Source organism: Mustela putorius, unplaced genomic scaffold (assembly GCF_011764305.1).
Source record: "Mustela putorius furo isolate JIRA1106 unplaced genomic scaffold, ASM1176430v1.1 tig00000196_pilon_pilon_pilon, whole genome shotgun sequence".
NCBI lineage: Eukaryota > Metazoa > Chordata > Mammalia > Carnivora > Mustelidae > Mustela > Mustela putorius.
This window is the reverse complement of record NW_025421310.1, coordinates 9068470-9087141: the sequence shown is the minus strand read 5'-3', so window position 1 is coordinate 9087141 and position 18672 is coordinate 9068470. Positions and strand designations below refer to the sequence as shown.

At 40.5% G+C, this 18672-nt stretch overlaps 1 protein-coding gene across 7 annotated transcripts in view; it reads left to right on the top strand.

Moving 5' to 3' along the window:
* Positions 1–18672, top strand: part of LOC101678888 (zinc finger protein 432) — a 71321-nt gene that overhangs the window by 8286 nt on the left and 44363 nt on the right. For 4 of the 7 annotated variants that reach the window (XM_004781902.3, XM_045077382.1, XM_004781900.3 and 1 more), the window contains exon 5: positions 4484–8106. In XM_004781902.3, the coding sequence (XP_004781959.1) occupies positions 4484–6204 (1721 nt within the window). In that variant the 3' untranslated portion in view covers positions 6205–8106. Of the gene's footprint in view, positions 1–1019; positions 1835–4483; positions 8107–12692; positions 13053–18672 lie in introns of those variants that run through there. The other 3 variants (XM_004781901.3, XM_045077385.1, XM_045077383.1) reach the window with 3 other exon arrangements.

Below are 18672 nucleotides of genomic sequence, written 5' to 3'. Positions count from 1 at the left end.
ACATGGAGTCTGTGGTTTACCCTTTCTTTGTACCCTGTCAGAGTGTGTGTCCCTATTCCTTCCGCCACCCTGGCTGTGAAATCCGTACCCCCCATCCCCAGGCCTTACTCCGAAAGAGCTGTATGAATTCACACTGTTTCTGACTATGGTACCTTCCCGCCTGGCTCTTGGGAAATGCCAGCTGCCCTCCCAACGGCCGGCTCCAGCCCGTGTTGTGCCATCACAGTAACCTGGTCTCTAGCTAGTCCTTTCTAGCTTTCCCTTCCACTCGAGATTCTTCCAACTCTTTTCCATTTTCTCTGCTGAATTCCTAATACTTGAGGCTTTCCTTCTGGCTCATGAATTAAGCTCTTCTGTTGTCTGGAAGAGACTCCAAATTGGTGTCTCATACATACTGTGTAGCATTGTGGGTATTTTACCTGCCCAAGATTTCTGAGTCCCTGCATGAGGAGAATTAATCCCCTTCCCTCCACTGACAATCCCCTTCTATCTCATCTGAGCATCAGATTCGCCTTTTGTACTGTACACCTTACCCCATCCACACTGCTCTCAGCTATAGCATTCTTGTCTTAAAGGTCTCTGCTCTTGCTGTTCAGTGTTTCACTAGAAAAGATGGTTTTACATTCTACATCACTTCTAATCAGCGTATGCCTGTCTTGATGGCTTCCTTTGTATGGTTAATATTTCCGATTTTCCCTTGGTTTGTCCAAGGTCTTCCCATTTCTCTAAATCATTTGTTTTCCCTATTTTTAAAAGCAGCTTTGAAATAATTCGCATAACCTATAATTTGCCAACTTAGCACATACAATTCAGTGCATTGTAGTACATTGACAGGGTTATGTAATCATCCCCTTAAGCAATTTTGGAAGATTTTCATCACTTTGAAAAGAATCATTTCCAGGGCGCCTGGCTGGCTCACTCAGTAGAGCATGTGACTCTTGATCTGGGGGTTATAGAAATTACTTAAAAATAAAATTAAAAAAATAAAGTAAAAATTAAAAAGAAACTTTTCTTTCCAGGCTCTGGGCAGCCACTGATCGACTTTCTACCTCTAGAGATGTGACTGTTTTGGATATTTTATATAATCATAAAATATTTGGTCTTTTGTGTCTGGGTTCTTGCATTTAGCCTAAAGTTTCTAAAGTTCTTCCATGCTTTAACATGTGTCAGTACTTCATTCTTTTTATTGCCAAATACTATTCCCACTGTATGGATATACCACAATTTTATTTACTCATTCATCTGTTCATGGACATTGGGTTCTTCCACTTTTTGGTTTTTATGAATTATGCTATGAACATTCATTTTCTTAGGCATACACCCAGCAGTGGAATTCTAGAAGCACATAGTGCTTCTAGACTCGTGGCCAGCATTACCTCCTCCCAGCCATGGTGTGTGAGGATATGCAAAGAGTATTGTCAACCAGGGAAGTTCACTTGAACCTTTGGCATCCAGTGGTTTTACTGGGGCTCACTCACACATTGCCTACATGGCTGAACTTTAGTTTTTAGCCCCACCAGAAATCAGACTAATTCCTATAGTCTCCAGTTCCTCTGAGTGTCCAGAGGTTGAAACTGACATGGCATGGCTCAAAGTCTCCTTCATAAACCACACTGTTAGAGTATCCAGTGTCCAAAGGCCCCAGGCAAACAAAGGAACTCCTATCAGGTAGGACATTGTGAGGGCCTAGAGATCACTTCCCTGGAGCCAATAGCAAGGGCCAGACCTCTCTTTGGGTGAAATTAAATCTTAACTGAAGGTAACTATAAAAATAATAAAGGGACTAATTTAGAAATAAAAAGGAAATAGGGCTTGTGGTGATGCAACATGGAGGCTTAAGTGGGTAGAAGAAGAATAAATGAAACAAGATGGGATTGGGAGGGAGACAAACCATAAGTGACTCTTAATCTCACAAAACAAACTGAGGGTTGCCGGGGGGAGGGGGTTTGGGAGAAGGGGGTGGGATTATGGACATTGGGGAGGGTATGTGATTTGGTGAGTGCTGTGAAGTGTGTAAACCTGGTGATTCACAGACCTGTACCCCTGGGGATAAAAATATATGTTTATAAAAAATAAAAAATTAAAATGAAAAAAAAAAATTAAAAAAAAAAAAAGAATTGAACGACAGCATGATATATACAAAGGACATCTACATTTTGAATTAGGAAGATGCCACTGGGAATTAGGAATGAAGGCATGAAATAGGAAACTGCAAGGCATTGACTACTCGGAATGGCTTGAAGTTGGCTGCACGAAAGCAGCATTAGAAGGTGTTGATGGGAGAATCAGTGGAGTGGACTCATGGATAAATGGGAGTATTCGCAAGGGTGTGTACTTTTGTTGCCTGAATGACTAGATTTGATATGTGAGTACTTGAGGTAGCATGGTGGAGGGCTGTGCTTGGTTTTGCATTTTTATTTTAAAGATTTTATTTATTTATTTGATAGAGGTTACAAGGAGGCAGAGAGGCAGGCAGAGAGAGGGGAAGCAAAGCAGGCTCCCTGCCAAGCAGAGAGCCTGATGCGGGGCTCGATCCCAGGACCCCAGGATCATGACCTGAGCCGAAGGCAGAGGCTTTAATCCACTGAGCCACCCAGGTGCCCCGGTTTTGTATTTTTTGTAGCTCTAGGTTCTATGACCTTTCACCTGGACAGTGGTAGTGGAGTAACAATAAGGAACAACTAACTGTTATAAGAAAAACTGAAGGTAAAGCTGACACACCTTGGTTTTAGAGGAGGAAGTTGCTCCTCTTGTACAACCTGTTGCCAACCAAGACACAAATGTAGAGCTACTGAACTAGATGCTGCTGCTGGCAAGTGAGGGAACAGCATATCGGGGACTCTGAAATGGGAAAAGCTTGGGTATGATTTCCATACTGAACGCAGAATGTCACTAGCTTGACAGTTTCTATATCCTGTGCAGGAGAATGTCAGCTTCTGAAAATGGCTACCCAATACACTGTCTGGCTTCCAGATTTCCTACAGTCATGATCAGCCTATTCAGTGTAGATGGAACGTATGATAACATGAGAGCCAGGCTAAGGGTGGTGTTCACTAAATCTGACTGATGTCTGTAGAAAGTTAGTCTGGTTGTGGTCTACAGAAAGGCCAATTGAGGAACAGGATTACTATGCAAGAGTATCTTGGGTCACTTTCAATTCTGAAGACCTTACTTGATTACTTGCTAGGTAACAAATGCATTTATTCATACACCTCCATTTGCATGGTTCCCCAATGTCCCTAGTCAGATTTTGGGTTCTCTAGGTGAACTTAAAGAATTCCCAGTCCAAGTGTTGAAATGTCTAAAACCTCCTGTGCCTTCAACCATCTTTCATTGTCTGTGTTCTCACAACTTTTCACCCAGTCTTCTTTTCTTGAGGACAGGTATGTTATCATTTCAACACTGCTATCTCCATCTACTCCTCCAACCAGACCTCGATGTCTGTACTACATTGCCCAGTAATCCTCACAAAGCTTGTGTTCTACAACACAGCTTTTCCCCTATACATTCTGAATTTCAGCAGTATTCCTCATCTCCATTTGACATGCCTTTACCTACCTAGTGGTAGGTACCCAGGCCATATGGTTATCAGAGAAATCCTAGATTCCTCACTGTCACTAACCACTCTCCACTGAACTCATCATTCAACTGTCTTGTCTTTATGGAGGTATATCCTGATTCCCTCCACTTTCCAGTCTCCGTTGCTTCTTCAATCACAATCACATCTCACAATATCCAACTCCCTTCTTTTTTCTTTTCTTCATCATTTGGTTTTCCCTAACTAGATTTATGATCAGTGAAAGTGAGGCATATTTTATATATTCCAAACACCAGCATAGTGCCTTGTACACAGGAGCCATTCAGGAAACAGTTTGGAGTGAACAAATGCAACCCTCATAGTTCAGGATAGTGGTCTCTTCTCCCTTTATGATCTGGTGTTTTTCCAAGATCTCTGGAATGGTGTTCCTCCAACCCTGTCGTTTGCTGCCAACAATGACTTGCTTCTGTTTTTACTATTTCTGCATGTTTTGAGAGTTCCTAGTTAGAAAGCAGCAAATCTACATACATTGTCAGATGCATAACCTTATTTATACTTACTGCTTTTCCCTTTTGGGGAAATGTACATTTACCAATGTATAAGAGATAAGGAAAATTTATATATGGCATTTAAAAAAATTTCATTTATTTATTTGACAGAGATCACAAGTAGGCAGAGAGGCAGGCAGAGAGAGAAGGGGAAGAGGGCTCCCCGCTGAGCAGAGAACCCGATGCGGGGCCCAATCCCAGGACCCTGGGATCATGACCCGAGCCGAAGGCAGAGGCTTCAACCCACTGTGCCACCCAGGCACCCTATGGCATTTATTTTATACTGTTATCATAGGGTTGTCAGTAATGTGCCATTTGTTAAGAAACATGAAAGAATTTTTTAAAGTTATATTCAAAACAAGATTATGAAAGGATTCATTGTTCTCTTCTCTTCTAGAACCTAGCAAAGTTCATAACCACCTGCAAGGTCACTGGGAAAATCCAAGAATGCTGAAAGGGATGGAACAAAATCACAAAAATGATGCATTTGGAAATACTGTTCCTCAAAGCAAAAATCATTTTCCTTCCAGGCAAAATCATATGCTTGAGTTCTATATAAAAACTTTGAAATCAAATTTAAGTTTAGTCAACCAGAGAAAAAGCTATGAAATTAAAAACTCTACTAAATTCAGTGGAGATGTGAAGTTATTTCTGTGTGATAAGCATGAATATTTTCATTCAGCTGTTAAACTCCCTGTAAGTGCAAAACCTATTAGCAGTAAGTCCCAAGTCATTACGCATCAGAGAACTCATGAAATAGAAAAACCCCATATATGCAGTGAATGTGGAAAAGCCTTCATTAAGAAGTCTCAGCTCACAGATCATCACAGAGTTCATACAGGAGAGAAACCTTATGGATGCAATATTTGTGCAAAAGTGTTCTCCAGAAAGTCCAGGCTCAATGAACATCAGAGAATTCATAAAAGAGAGAAATCCTTTCTATGCAATGATTGTGGAAAAGTCTTCACCATGAAAAGTCGTCTAATTGAACACCAGCGAACTCACACTGGAGAGAAACCCTACGTATGCAGCGAATGTGGAAAAGGTTTCCCAGGGAAGCGGAATCTCATTGTGCATCAGCGAAATCATACTGGAGAGAAATGCTATGTATGCAGCGAATGTGGAAAAGGCTTCACCGGGAAGAGCATGCTTATCATACACCAGCGAACTCATACTGGAGAGAAGCCCTACATCTGCAGTGAATGTGGGAAAGGCTTCACCACGAAGCACTATGTCATCGTACATCAACGAAATCACACAGGAGAGAAACCCTATATATGCAATGAATGTGGGAAAGGTTTCACGATGAAGAGTCGACTAATTGAACATCAGCGAACCCACACAGGTGAGAAACCCTATGTATGCAACGAATGTGGCAAAGGCTTTCCCAGGAAGAGTAATCTCATTGTACATCAGCGAAATCATACAGTAGAGAAATCCTATGTATGCAGCGAATGTGGAAAAGGTTTCACCGTGAAGAGCATGCTTATCATACACCAGCGAACTCATACTGGAGAGAAACCCTACATCTGCAATGAATGTGGGAAAGGCTTCCCCCTGAAGAGTCGGCTGGTCGTCCATCAGCGAACACATACTGGCGAGAAACCTTACAGATGCAGTGAATGTGGGAAAGGTTTCATTGTGAATAGTGGACTGATGTTACATCAGCGAACTCACACTGGAGAGAAACCCTATATATGCAATAAATGTGGAAAAGGTTTTGCCTTTAAGAGCAATCTTGTGGTACATCAGCGAACTCATACTGGAGAGAAACCCTTCACGTGCAGTGAATGTGGAAAAGGCTTCACCATGAAACGCTATCTCATTGTACATCAACAAATCCATACAGGAGAGAAATCCTACGTATGCAGTGAATGTGGGAAAGGCTTTGCTATGGAAGCTGAGCTCATTTTACATCAGCAAATTCATACTGGAGAGAAACCTTATGCATGCAATGAATGTGGTAAAGGCTTCACTGTGAAAAGCCGACTAATCGTTCATCAGCGAACTCATACAGGAGAGAAACCCTTTATATGTAGTGACTGTGGAAAAGGCTTCTCCTCAAAGAGAAATCTTATTGTACATCAGAGAACTCATAATGGAAACAAACCCCAGTGACACAATGAATACGGTCACACCCTCAGGAGGAAAATACGCCTTGTATGACATCAGAGATTTCACGCATAATTAACTTCATGTGTACTGACTGTGGTAATCCTATTCCCAGGGAATTTATGCAGCAAACTCTGTAGACTGTTAATGGAAGAAAGTCTTCAATACCAAGTCAGCAGCCATCGTACATCAAAGAATTCATAGAAAGACTCTATGGATTTCACACCTTTCATTTGTTAAGCCTTGTCAATACACACAAGAAATGTGTAAGTCAAGGTACATAAGCCTTTGCAGAGAATCTGAACTCATTACCTACAAGTGAACTCTCGCAGGGGGTAAACTGTGATAGTTCAGTGACCTCATTAAACATCAGTGTGCTCCCAGCATACCTGAATATAGTCAGTATAGATCAATTAGCCTGTTGCTAGATTTTCACCCTTGGGAAATACTGAATTTGCACAGGAGTGAAGTTCAATGAATGCAGAGAATGTGCTAGTGCCTTCAGCGATCAATTACCTCATATCATATGTCACAACAGGAAAAAAACCTGATACTTCAATGCAGAAAAGTTCTGAGGAAACATTTCTAGGTAATTACATATATGAAAAGTATATATTAAGATAAAGCTTATGAATGGAGAGAATAGGAAAGCCTCCTATGGGAATAAAGACCCTGTCCCATCAGTGATCATAATAGATCCTACCAGCGAGCTTACACACAGTAGCAATGATATGATTGTGCAAAAGCCTTTGCCTGGAATTAAAAGCTCAATAATTGTGTGACATTCATGTTGAAGGAAAATGGCAGTAAGTATGAATTTTAGTGCTACATTCTGCCTTATTTTGATAAATTCATTACAGACATAAAACTCATGAACACACTAAATGTGGAGTAGCTAGCAGAGAAATTTTGAAGGAAAGCCGCCTCAAGAAAACGATGCATACCTGAGTTTTCCATTAGAAGTCTAATCTACATCTGATGTCCATTTTGGGGCAGGAAACCTTGAACCATATTCTCAGTGAGGCCATCATTTTAAAGTAGGCTATCCTCAATCCTGATTAAATTTTAATGTACAAAATGCAGGGGTGTTCTGTGCCCTATTTGCATCATTGTTATCATTAGCTCTTAGATTTCTTAGGTTCTAAAGTCATCTCTTTCAGGCAAAAGAAAAAGGAATATATTTATAAATGTAATTTAACAAATTCGGGTGTATTTATTCAAGTTTGAAAGTAGTTTATGAAAATAACCTTATATATGATCTTTCTAAGTTTTTGGAAATAATTTTAGACTCACATAAAATTATAAAGTGTACAAAGTTCCTGAGTACTTGTACTTGGGTTCTTCAGTGACAGTATTTTACATAACTATAACACATAATCAAAACCAATAAAATGACAGGGGTACAGTGCACTAAGTAAACTATAGGCCTTATTTGGTTTTCACTAGTGTTTGCATGCATTAATTTATGTGCTTTGTCTTTTAGTGTAGCGTTATAAGAAACCTGATCACATATATAGACTCCCGTAAATCTCACACAGTCAGGATGCAGAATTGTTGTGCCCACAGAGAAACATCCATGTGCTGCCCCTTTATAGTGACACTCTCCCCACAACCCTGATCCATGGCGACCACTGACCAGTACTCCATCACTCTGATCTTGTCATTTCAAGGATGCTGTTAAAATGGAATGACACAGTGTGACCTTCGGGATAGGCTCTATTTCACACAGCAAATTTCCCTTAAGATTCATCCAATTTGTTGGGCATATAGTTTTACTTTTTCTTACTGAGTAGTATTCTTTTGCTATGAATACACCATAGTTTATTTGTTCAATATTAGTGGACTTTGGGTTGTTTCTAGTGTTTCATTATTATGAATAAAGATACTATGAATCCAGTTTGGTATGAATATAAGTTTTCATTTCTTTGGGATGAATGCCCATGTTAAGTTTGTGTTTTTAACTTTATAAGAAACTGACAAACTTTTCCATAGTAGCTATACTAATTTATATTCCCACCTTAAGTGTATCAGTGCCCCAGTTGTATCTTGTCCTGCACTTGGCACAGTCATATTTGATCCTAGACTTCCTGTCAGATGTGTGTAGCATATAATGGTGGTCTTTTTTTTTTATGATTTTTATTTATTTGACAGAGAGATCACAAGGAGGCAGAGAGGCAGGCAGAGGGAGAGGGGAAAAGCAGGCTCCCCGCTGAGCAGAGAGCCCCATGCAGGGCTTGATCTCAGGACCCTGAGATAATGGCCTGAGCCGAAGGCAGAGGCCCAACCCACTGAGCCACCCAGGTGCCCCTATAATAGTGGTCTTAACTGATCTTTCCCAAACCTGCTCATACACTGAGCAGGTAAAGTTGTCATTTTTGCTTTCAGTTGTCAAACATAACTTTAAAAGCTTATTACATTTGGGGCGCCTGGGTGGCTCAGTGGGTTGAGCTGCTGCCTTCAGCTCAGGTCATGATCTCAGGGTGCTGGGATCGAGTCCCACATTGGGCTCTCTGCTCAGCGGGGAGCCTACTTCCTCCTCTCTCTCTGCCTGCCTCTCTGCCTACTTGTGATCTCTCTCTGTCAAATAAATAAATAAAATCTTAAAAAAAAAAGCTTATTACATCTGATGATATATTTACCTTTTTCATTTCATTTTCTTCATTCCTGGTGTCATTCTTCATTCCTTCTGTCATTCCCTTTTTGTTAGAGCTTCCTTTATCAATTCTTTTTGAGGAGGTCTGCTGGTAAAAAAAATCTTAGTTTTCCTAGAAAAAAGCCTCTTGCTCTCCCCTTTTTTCCCTTGTTGTTGTTGTTTTACATTTAAAAAATTTATTTATTTTTATTTTTTATTTATTTTTTCCCCTGTTCTTCTTTATCCAGTTATTTCCTTGATATAAGAACATGTGGGATGCCTGGGTGGTTCAGTCATTTAAGCCTCCGACTCTTGGTTTTGGCTCGGCCATGATCTTAGTGTTGTGGGATCAAGCCCCACATCAGGCTCTGTGCTCGGCGCAGAGTCTACTCCAGATTCTCTCCCTCCCCCTTCCCTCCACTCACATGTGTGTATGCATACGTTCTCTCTCTCTCAAATAATTTTTTTTAAAAAAAGATATGCAATCTAGCTTATAAATCCTACTTGTGGCACCCCCTCAAATTTGCCATATTTAAAAAAATAAAATAAAAATTTTTAAGTAGGCTCCATGCCTACTTAAGTGTTATGGCAGTGTTATGGCAGTGTTGAGTAACTCATTCCTTTAAGGAATTTATTTTTATTTTTTAGCATTTGCACTGTGCCAAGCACCATTGTCACTGGGGACATGTTAATAAACAAAACAGGCAAAGTCATGGCCTTTAGTGAAGGTGACTGAGTAAAATAAGTACATAATAGAATGTCAGTTAAGTGCTATGGAGAAATAAGAAGGCAAGTACATAGCTTATAATGGAGGAGCTATTTTGTTTTTCAATTATTTATTTGACAGAGAGCACAAGCAGGGCAGCAGCAGGCAGAGGGAGAAGCAGGCTCCAGGCTGAGCAGAAGCCAGACAAGGGCCTCAGTCCCAGAACCCTGGGATCACCACCTGAGCCAAAGGCAGATGCTTAACTCACTGAGCCACCCAGGCACCGCTGTGGTATGGGTTTTCAAGGACAGCTGTTCTGAACAATGTAATTTGTCCTAAGACCTAAGTATACTGAGGGTAACCAGCAAGCATAATACTTGTAAGCCGGGAACACTCCAGACCTGTTTATAAGTGTTTTCTCTGGGTTTCCTGCCTCAATATTCTCTGAAAAGTTTGTAAAATATGCAAATTTTTAAGTCAAACCCCAGACCTCCTAAACCAGAACCTCTAGTCTTCGGCCCAAGACCCTGTATTTGTAAAATAATCTTTGTGATCTATACTTAAATTTTAACATCTTTGCCCTAAATCCCGGATCAGTGCACCTGTTACCACCACTACACTGTAACAGGATGAATTCCGGGTAGACACTCTCTACAGTAAAGAATCAGATATGAGTGTTCTACCAACCAGGCCCTCTGATCCCTTCCAGTTCTTACCCTTTCGTAGAGCTACACATCCTGCCATGGCAAGGTCAGATCAGCTCATTCCTGAAATCGATCAGACAGTGTCCCAGAATGGGCTGCCCAGGCTACCCTGAGCTCTCTGGACCAGAGGCTGAACTCACTTTTCAGAGCTTGACATCCCAGGTGAATGGGGTGACCCATTTAATTCCTGAAGAGAATAAAATACTCTTACAATTAAGAAATTATACTGACAATAAATTCTTAATGTATGGAAATTAGAAAACATGGGGTGCTTGGCTCGCTCAGTTGGTAAAACATGTGACTCTTGATCTCAGGGTCATGAGTTCAAGCCCCATGTTGGGCATGGAGCCTACTTAAATAATTTATTTTATTAAAAAATTTTTTTTTAAAGATTTTATTTATGACACAGAGAGATAGCAAGAGAGGGAACGCAAGCACGGGAGAGCTGGAGTGGGAAGAAGCAGGCAGCCAGATATGTGGCTGGATCCCAGGACACTCAGCAGAAGGCAGGCACTTAATGACTGAGCCACGCAGGCGCCCAATACTTAAAATTTTAAAGAAGTTTTTAAAAAATTAGAAAACATGTATAAACCATTGAAAACATTTTAAATAACCCATAATTGTACCTGAGTCTAGCATTGTTTATAATATATTGTCCCCAAATTTTCAAACATATGTAAGTATATTTCATGAAAAAAAATTGAGGCTAGTTTTTTAATATTTATAACGTTATGAGCATCTACATCATTAAATACTCTAAAACTTCTAAAATTGACATTTTCATAATAAAGTAATATGGAATTATGACACAAAGATATGTAAACAATGGAGAATTGCAAAAATTGGGAATGTGAAAACTTCTGAAATACACTTAAGTACAAAGCCAGAAGTAATTCAAACTAAATGTTTACTTAACCAACCACAAGTAAACAGGCAAATGCTTACAATTTGTTCCCATAATGGGGGTCATAAGATTTATATTATTCTGAAGATATATTTTTTTCTTCTTGAGAATACAGTTATCTTTCCTTATTTATCCTGACAATTTTAGTATATTCTTTTCAGTTCCTATGTACTGTTTGGCTTAGTGGATGTTTCATAATTTACCAAAGTCATTGTCTATCATCGTACATTTAGATTTTTTTCCTTTTTAATTGCAAAAGCCAATGTTGTTAATATTAAGAAAATTTGGGGGGCACCTGCATCGCTCAGTTGGGTAAGTGTCTGCCTGCCGCTCCTGGTCATGATCCCAGCATCTTGGGATCCAGGCCCTCATCGGGCTCCCTGCTCAGTGGAGATCCTGCTTCCCCCTCTCTCTCTGCCTGCCGCTCTGCCTGCTTGTGCTCTGTCAAATAAATAAATAAGAATCTTTAGGGGCGCCTGGGTGGCTCAGTGGATTAAGCCACTGCCTTCAGCTCAGGTCATGATCTCAGGGACTTGGGATTGAGCCCTGCATCGGGCTCTCTGGTCAGCTGGGAGCCTGCTTCCCAAACCCCCCTCTCTGCCTGCCTCTCTGCCTACTTGTAATCTCTCTGTCAAATAAATAAATACAATCTTTAAAAAAAAAAATCTTTAAAAAAATTTTTTTTAGTAAGTAAACTGTTGCAGTTAGAATTTCTACATCAAAGAGAATGAAAAATGTAAATTGATTCAGGTTGCTTTCTAAAATTTTATTTATTTGACAGACAGAGATCACAAGTAGGCAAAGAGACAGGCAGAGAGAGAGAGAGAGAAGCAGGCTCCCTGCCAAGCAAAGAGCCCCATGTGGGGTTCGATCCCGGGACCATATCATGACCTGAGCTGAAGGCAGAGGTTTAACCCACTGAGCCACCCAGGTGCCCCTCAGGTTGCTTTCTAAAGAGGGAGTAACTAAATCCTCTACGATTAAACCTCCCATGCCTAAATAATAATAAAAACTTTAAAGTGTGCGCTCTTAAAAATCTGGGCACTATGCAAAGTATAATAATTACATTATCTCGTAATTTCATATTCAATACCCCAGGGTCATCTTCATTTATTTTTGTAAGGCAAACAAACATTTGCACCTTCACTTCATCCCTTTCCTTACTGCAGGTAGTAGCTGTGTATCCACTCCCACGGGGAGATTAGCATTTCTTTAGGAAGCCCACCCTCTTAGCTTCGCCCGTCAAAAGCGGTCTTCCTTCTAAACGACTAGGGCCTTATCCAGTCTATACACAACCGCCCTCTCCCTAAACCCAAGACGTTAAGCGACCACTGGTTTTATCAACTCTATGACCGAGGCCTCTCCAGCGACGTTCCAGCTTCTTCAAACTTTCTTCCCCAAGTCGGCCTTGGTCTGAGCCCATCCCAGCCGTACGGACACCTGCCTTCCTCTAAGATGGCCGCGTCCACGGTGCTACCGCCTAACGACTGCACTCGGCAGTGCACAGAGGGCGCCGCCATCTTTCTTCTCTCGGCGGATAAACATGCCTGGTGGCTTTGGGTAGACACCAACCTCTGAGTCTTACCCGGTTAGCATAACTCTGTTGACCATCCCTCCCAGCAGGAGGTAAAAACACTGATGTGGCCCGTCATGATTTCGATCTCCTCACACAGCCTCTATGCCCCCTCCCATCAGACGGGCCGGGGTGGGCGTGGCCGTATGTCACAGAGCCGGGCCAGTACTCGGCGCTCCGAAATCCCGTAGCGCTCCCAGGTCCTCGCGGGAGGCGTCGGCCCAGGAGGACCCGAGTCCCTAGGTACCGCGAGGAAGCGCACGCGGAGAGGGGTGGCTTTGAAAGTGGGTGGCCTTTCGTGGCTGCCAGCAGCGTCGGTAGCGGTTCGGGTTCAGGTGAGTCGGGTTCTGGGCTTAGCTCTCGGCCTGTGGGGTCAGTGAAACGGGAGCGTATGTGAAGAACCGCGGCTGGGATTTTATTGGGATTCAGTCCCTGAGGAATCTGAGGGGAGTGATGGGGCCTTTGGAAAGTCGGTGCTTAAGAGTCTGAAGAAGTCTCGGCCGAGCGGCCTACTGTGTTAGGGTTTGAGGTCCACGTGGATCTCACTGTCTGTGGGACTCAGTGGTTGAGAAGTGGGGTAGGGAGTATGTCCGTGAACGCCTGTCTCGTCTGGCTTCCGCGTCAGAGAAGCCTGGTTTGGAGATGTCCCTGTTGGCTCCTTGGGCTTGCTTGTGGGTTAGTAGGGCCTTTGATACAGGACTTCCTCCTGGAGACGCCATGTGGAGCTGTCAGTGTTTGAGGAGGTCCAGGGCCCCCAGAGAATCGGAAGGTTCAGGATCAAACCATGAATGCGGGAGACAGACCTGAAAGGTGCATTTTCTCCAGTTAATCCGAACCCAGTTCACTGCTTCAGTCCGTCCTCGTGGACCTTACTGAAAAGTTCGTCTCCCAACATCACCACTCTTCTAACATTCCCACAAGATTAAATGGGTTCGGAGTGAGCCTGTGATATATTGACTATTAAAGATGTAGCTTTTGTTTTTCTTGCCTTCAAGTTCACTGCACTTTTGGATATTTCCTTTTAGAGTCATTCTAAAGTAAAAGCATCTCTTTTACCCTATCTTCTGTTTCATAGTGAAAACCTTGTCCCCCCCCCCCCCCCATTTAGGATCATCTGTATAAACACAAAGAAAAATTAATTGTATCATGTAATTGCTCATCCTCAACATATTTGTGTAGGAGATGATATTTATACATTCTTAATCACTGCAGTGAGTATCAACACGGTTGGTGAGCCAATGCCATGGTGTCTGAGTGAAACATTAATATAATAACTATATTCAAAAGTATTCAATTATAATTTTAGTAGTTTTACTGAGGTTTAATTTACATACCATAAAATTCACCAGGCATAAGTATTTACATTTTGGTGACACTTTGGCATTCTTTTTGATTTTAGGTATTCTGATGGGTATGGAGCAGTACCTTGTGGTTTTATTTATTTTTATTATTATTTTTTACCTTGTGGTTTTAATTTGTATTTACCTAATAATGACTAATGATGTTAGTTAAACATCTTCTCATATGCTTATTTGGCATTCAGATATCTTCCTTGGTGAAGTACTTGTTCAAGTCTTTTACACTTCTGTGTTGTCTTTTCTTGTTAATTTTTGAGAATTCATTCTATATTCTGGATACAAGACTTTTCCTTTACCAGTTATATGCTTTGCAAAGATTTTCTCCTAGTCTTTGACTTGCCTTCCAACATTCTCTTAACAGTGTGTTTTGGAGAGCAGAAGGATTTAGTTTTTATGAAGTCCAACACATGAACTTTTCTTAATGAGTTATTCTTTTGATGTGCCTAAGCAATCTGCTTTGCTGCAAGAGCAGAGGATTTTCTCTAATTTTTTCTTCTCAAAGGTTTAGGGTGCTCTGGTTTTTTTTTTTTTTTTTTTTTTTTTTTTTTTTAGGGTTTTCACTTACTTTTTTTTATTTTGAGCAAGATACATGATCCGATGTATGGATCCAAGTTCTTTTTTTTTTTTTTTTGTATAGCATGTCTACTTGTTCCATCAACATTTGTTGAAAGGTTGTCCTTTCTCTACTGTACTGCCTTTGCACCTTTGTAAAATGTCAGTTGACTATATATGTGTGGGTCTTATTCTGTACTCTATTCTATTCATTCATCTGTTCTGACACGGATATTACCCTGTCTAGATTACTGTAGTTTTGATAAAAATTCTTGTAGTCAGGTGGTACAGACTCACCAATAAAATCTTATTTATTTTAGAGAGTAGGGGGAGGGGCAAAGGGAGAGGGAGTATGCATATCTGAAGCAGACTCCAAGCTGAGTGTTGGGCACGACACCGGACGTGATCCTAGGACTCGGAGTTTACAATCTGAGCTGGAACCAAGAGTTGGTAAATCAACTGAGCCACACCCATGCACCCAATCCTGTTCTTTTTTACAGTTGTTTTAGCTATTCTAGACCTTTTGCATTTGTATGTGAATTTAAGAATCAGGTTGTCAGTTTATACAGAAAAGCCTCCTGGGATTATGGTTGAGATTTGTGACTCTAGGCCAGTTCTGGAGAATAGTCTGTTCAGTTCATTTAAAAAAAAAAGGACCATTTTCTGACATGGACAAAGTGTATCTTTCCATTTATTTAAGTCGTCACAATTTCTCTGATACAGTTTTCTTTTCTTCTTCTTTTTTTTTTTTTAAGATCTTATTTATTTATCTGACAGACAGAGATCACAAGTAGTCAGAGAGGCAGGCAGAGAGAGAAGGAGAAGCAGGCTCCCTTCTGAGCAGAAAGCCTGATGCGGGGCTCGATCCCAGGGATCATGACCTGAACTGAAGGCAGAGGCTTTAACCCACTGAGGCACCCAGGCGCTCCCTCTGATAACAGTTTTCAAAAGGTGTTTTAAATTTTTGGTAATCTTTTTCCCTGAGTATTTCACCTTTTTTTAATCATTTTCACCTTTTTAAAAAAAATCATCATTTTATTTGCTTATCTTTTTTGTTTCAAGTTTTTATTTAGATTCTGGGTCATTAACATATAGTGTAATATTGGTTTCAGGAGTAGAATTTAGTGATTCATCACTTACATATTAATATCTAGCACTCATTACAACAAGTGCTCTCCTTAATGCCCGTCACTCATTGAGCCCATCTCCTCCTCCCCCCATCAACCCTCAGTTTGTTCTCTATAGTTAAAAGGGTCTCTTATGGTTTGTCTTCCTCTCTTTTTTCCCCCCCTTCCCCTATGTTCATTTTTTTTGTTTCTTAAATTACACGTGAGTGAAACCCTATGGCATTTGTCTTTCTTTGACTTGTTTCACTTAGTGTAATATACTCTAGCTCCATCCATGTCATTGCAAAACGCAAGATTTCATTTCTTTTTGATGGCTGAGTAATACTCCATTGTATATATGTATGTATGTGTGTGTATATATTATACACCACATTTTTATCCACTCATCAGTTGATGGACATTTGGGCTTTTCCCATTATTCGGCTATTTTTGATACCACTGCTGTTAACATTGGGGTGCATGTGTCCCTTCAAATCAGTATTTTTGTATCCTTTGGGTAAATACCTAGTAGTACAATTGCTAGATTGTAGGGTGGTTCTATTTTTAACTTTTTGAGGGACGTCCAAACTATTTTCCTGAGGGGCTACACCAGCTTTCATTCCCACCAACAGTGTAAGAGAGTTCCCCTTTCTCTGCTTCCTTGCCAACATATGTGGTTACCTGTGTTGTTAATTTTCGTCCTTCTAAAAAGTTGTGAGGTAATAGGTCATTGTGTTTTTGATTTGTATTTCCCTGATGATGAGTGCTGTTGAGCATCTTTTCATGTGTCTGCTAGTCATTTGTAGGTCTTCTTTGGAAAAATGGCTATTTGTGTCTTTTGCCCATTTCTTAAGTGGATTATTTAGTTGGTTTTTTTTTTGTTGTTGTTTGTTTGTTTGTTTTGGTGTTGAGTTTGGTAAGTTCTTTATAGATTTTTGGACATTAACCCTTTATCAGATATGTCATTTGCAAATATTTTCTCCCATTACATAGGTTGCTTTTTAGTTTTTTTAGTTGTTTCCTTTGCTGGGTAGAAGCTTTTTATCTTGACGAAGTCCCAAGTTCATTTTTGCTTTTGTTTCCCTTGTCTCCAGAGATATGTCTAGTAAGAAGTTGCTATGGCCAATGTTAGAGGTTGTTGCCTGTGTTCTCCTTTAGGATTTTGATGTGAGACAGGGACCAGTTATTTTCTTTCCTGATTGTATTTGAGTCCTCTCTCTTTCTTCGTCAGTCTAGCTAAAAGTTTGTCAGTTTTTTGTTTATCTTTCCAAGAAAGGCAGCTTGTATTTTCATTGATCTTTTGTCTTTTTAGTTTCCATTGGATTTATTTCCACATTCCATTTTGTTATTTCCTTACATTTACTAATTTGGGGCTTTGCTTGTCCCCCCCCCCCACTTCTTTCCCATGTAAAATTAGGTTGTTTATTAGAGAGCTTTCAAGTGGATTGACAAGGACCTGAATTTCTATGAACTTCTCCCTTAGAGACATTTTTGCTGCATCCAATAACTTTTCATAGGTTCTCTTTTTCATTTGTCTCAAGGTACTTTTAAAATTTCTTTTGATTTCTTCTTTGGCCCTTGGTTGTCTACTAGTATGTTGTTAAATCTCCACATATTTTTGACTGTCCCACTTTCTTTTTGTGACTGATTTCTACTTTCATACCATTGTGGTTGGACAAGATTTGGACCAGAGGGTGAAGGGAGCATTCAGATTAAAGGTTAGTTTCCTGGGGTATTTTCTGAGGGCAGACCACAAGTTCTATGGGGACAGAATAAGGTTTTGTGAGTCTGGTGGGGATGGTCAACCCATGTTAGAATTACTGACTACTACCATGCAGGCTGTGTACCACCATTCACGCTGTAGTCCTAATGGACTTGTACTCCATTCAAAACATTTTCTAGGAGGTGCAGGGTTGGCCTTCTCTAAGAGAAAGTTGCCATGTGGGTTCATCACATGGCTCGAGGTCAGCAACCAGGATGTACGGTAAATTGGGGATTCAGAACCCGACTTTATGTTGGAAATGATAGAAATGGGGCATGATGAGTTTCATGACAATAGCCGAGGTCCCAAGTGACCCACTGGGTGTTGATGGTAGTTCGAGTAGTGGGGCTGAATAAATAAAATCTTTAAAAAAAAGCTGATAAACTATTTTCTAAAGTGGTTATATCATTTTGCATTCCCAATAGCAATAAATGAAAGTTCCTTTTGCTCCATATCCTTGCCAGCATTTGGTGTAATTGGTGTTTTGAATTTTGGCTGTTCTAACAAGTGTGTAATGGTATCTCAGAGTTGTTTTAATTTGTAATTCTTTAATTATGATGTTGAGCAGCCTTTCATATGCTTATTTGCTATCCTTGTATCTTCCTTGGTAAGATGTCCGTTTGGGGCTTTTGCCCATTTTAAAACTGGGTTGTCTTTTCTTATCGTTGAGTTTTAGGAGTTCTTTGTATATTTTCGGTAACAGTCCTTTATCAGATATGTCTTTTGCAAATGTTTTATCTAGTCTGTAGCTTATCTTCTCATTCTCTTGATAGTTTATATTTCTAGCTGTTACATTGAAATCTATCATCTACCTTTTTTTTGAGACACAGTGGGCACATAAGTATACGAGGGGTTGGAAGAGGACAAAGGGAGAGGGAGAGAGAGTCTTAAGTGGGCTCCACACCCAGCCTGGAGCCCCATGCAGGACTTGATCGCTCAACTCTGAGATCACAGCCTGAGCTGAAATTAATTGTTGGACACTTAACTCACTGAGCCAGCCAGCCAACCAAACTGGCATTCCTGGGCTAAATCCTTTACCCTTAGTCACTGTCTGTAATTCCTATTTATAGTATCCTAGATTTTTTTTTTTGCTAATATGTGTTTCTTTCCTTTAAATTCTTGTTTATTGACATAACAGTTCAATATTGGTTTTGGGAGTAGAGTTCAAGGATTCATC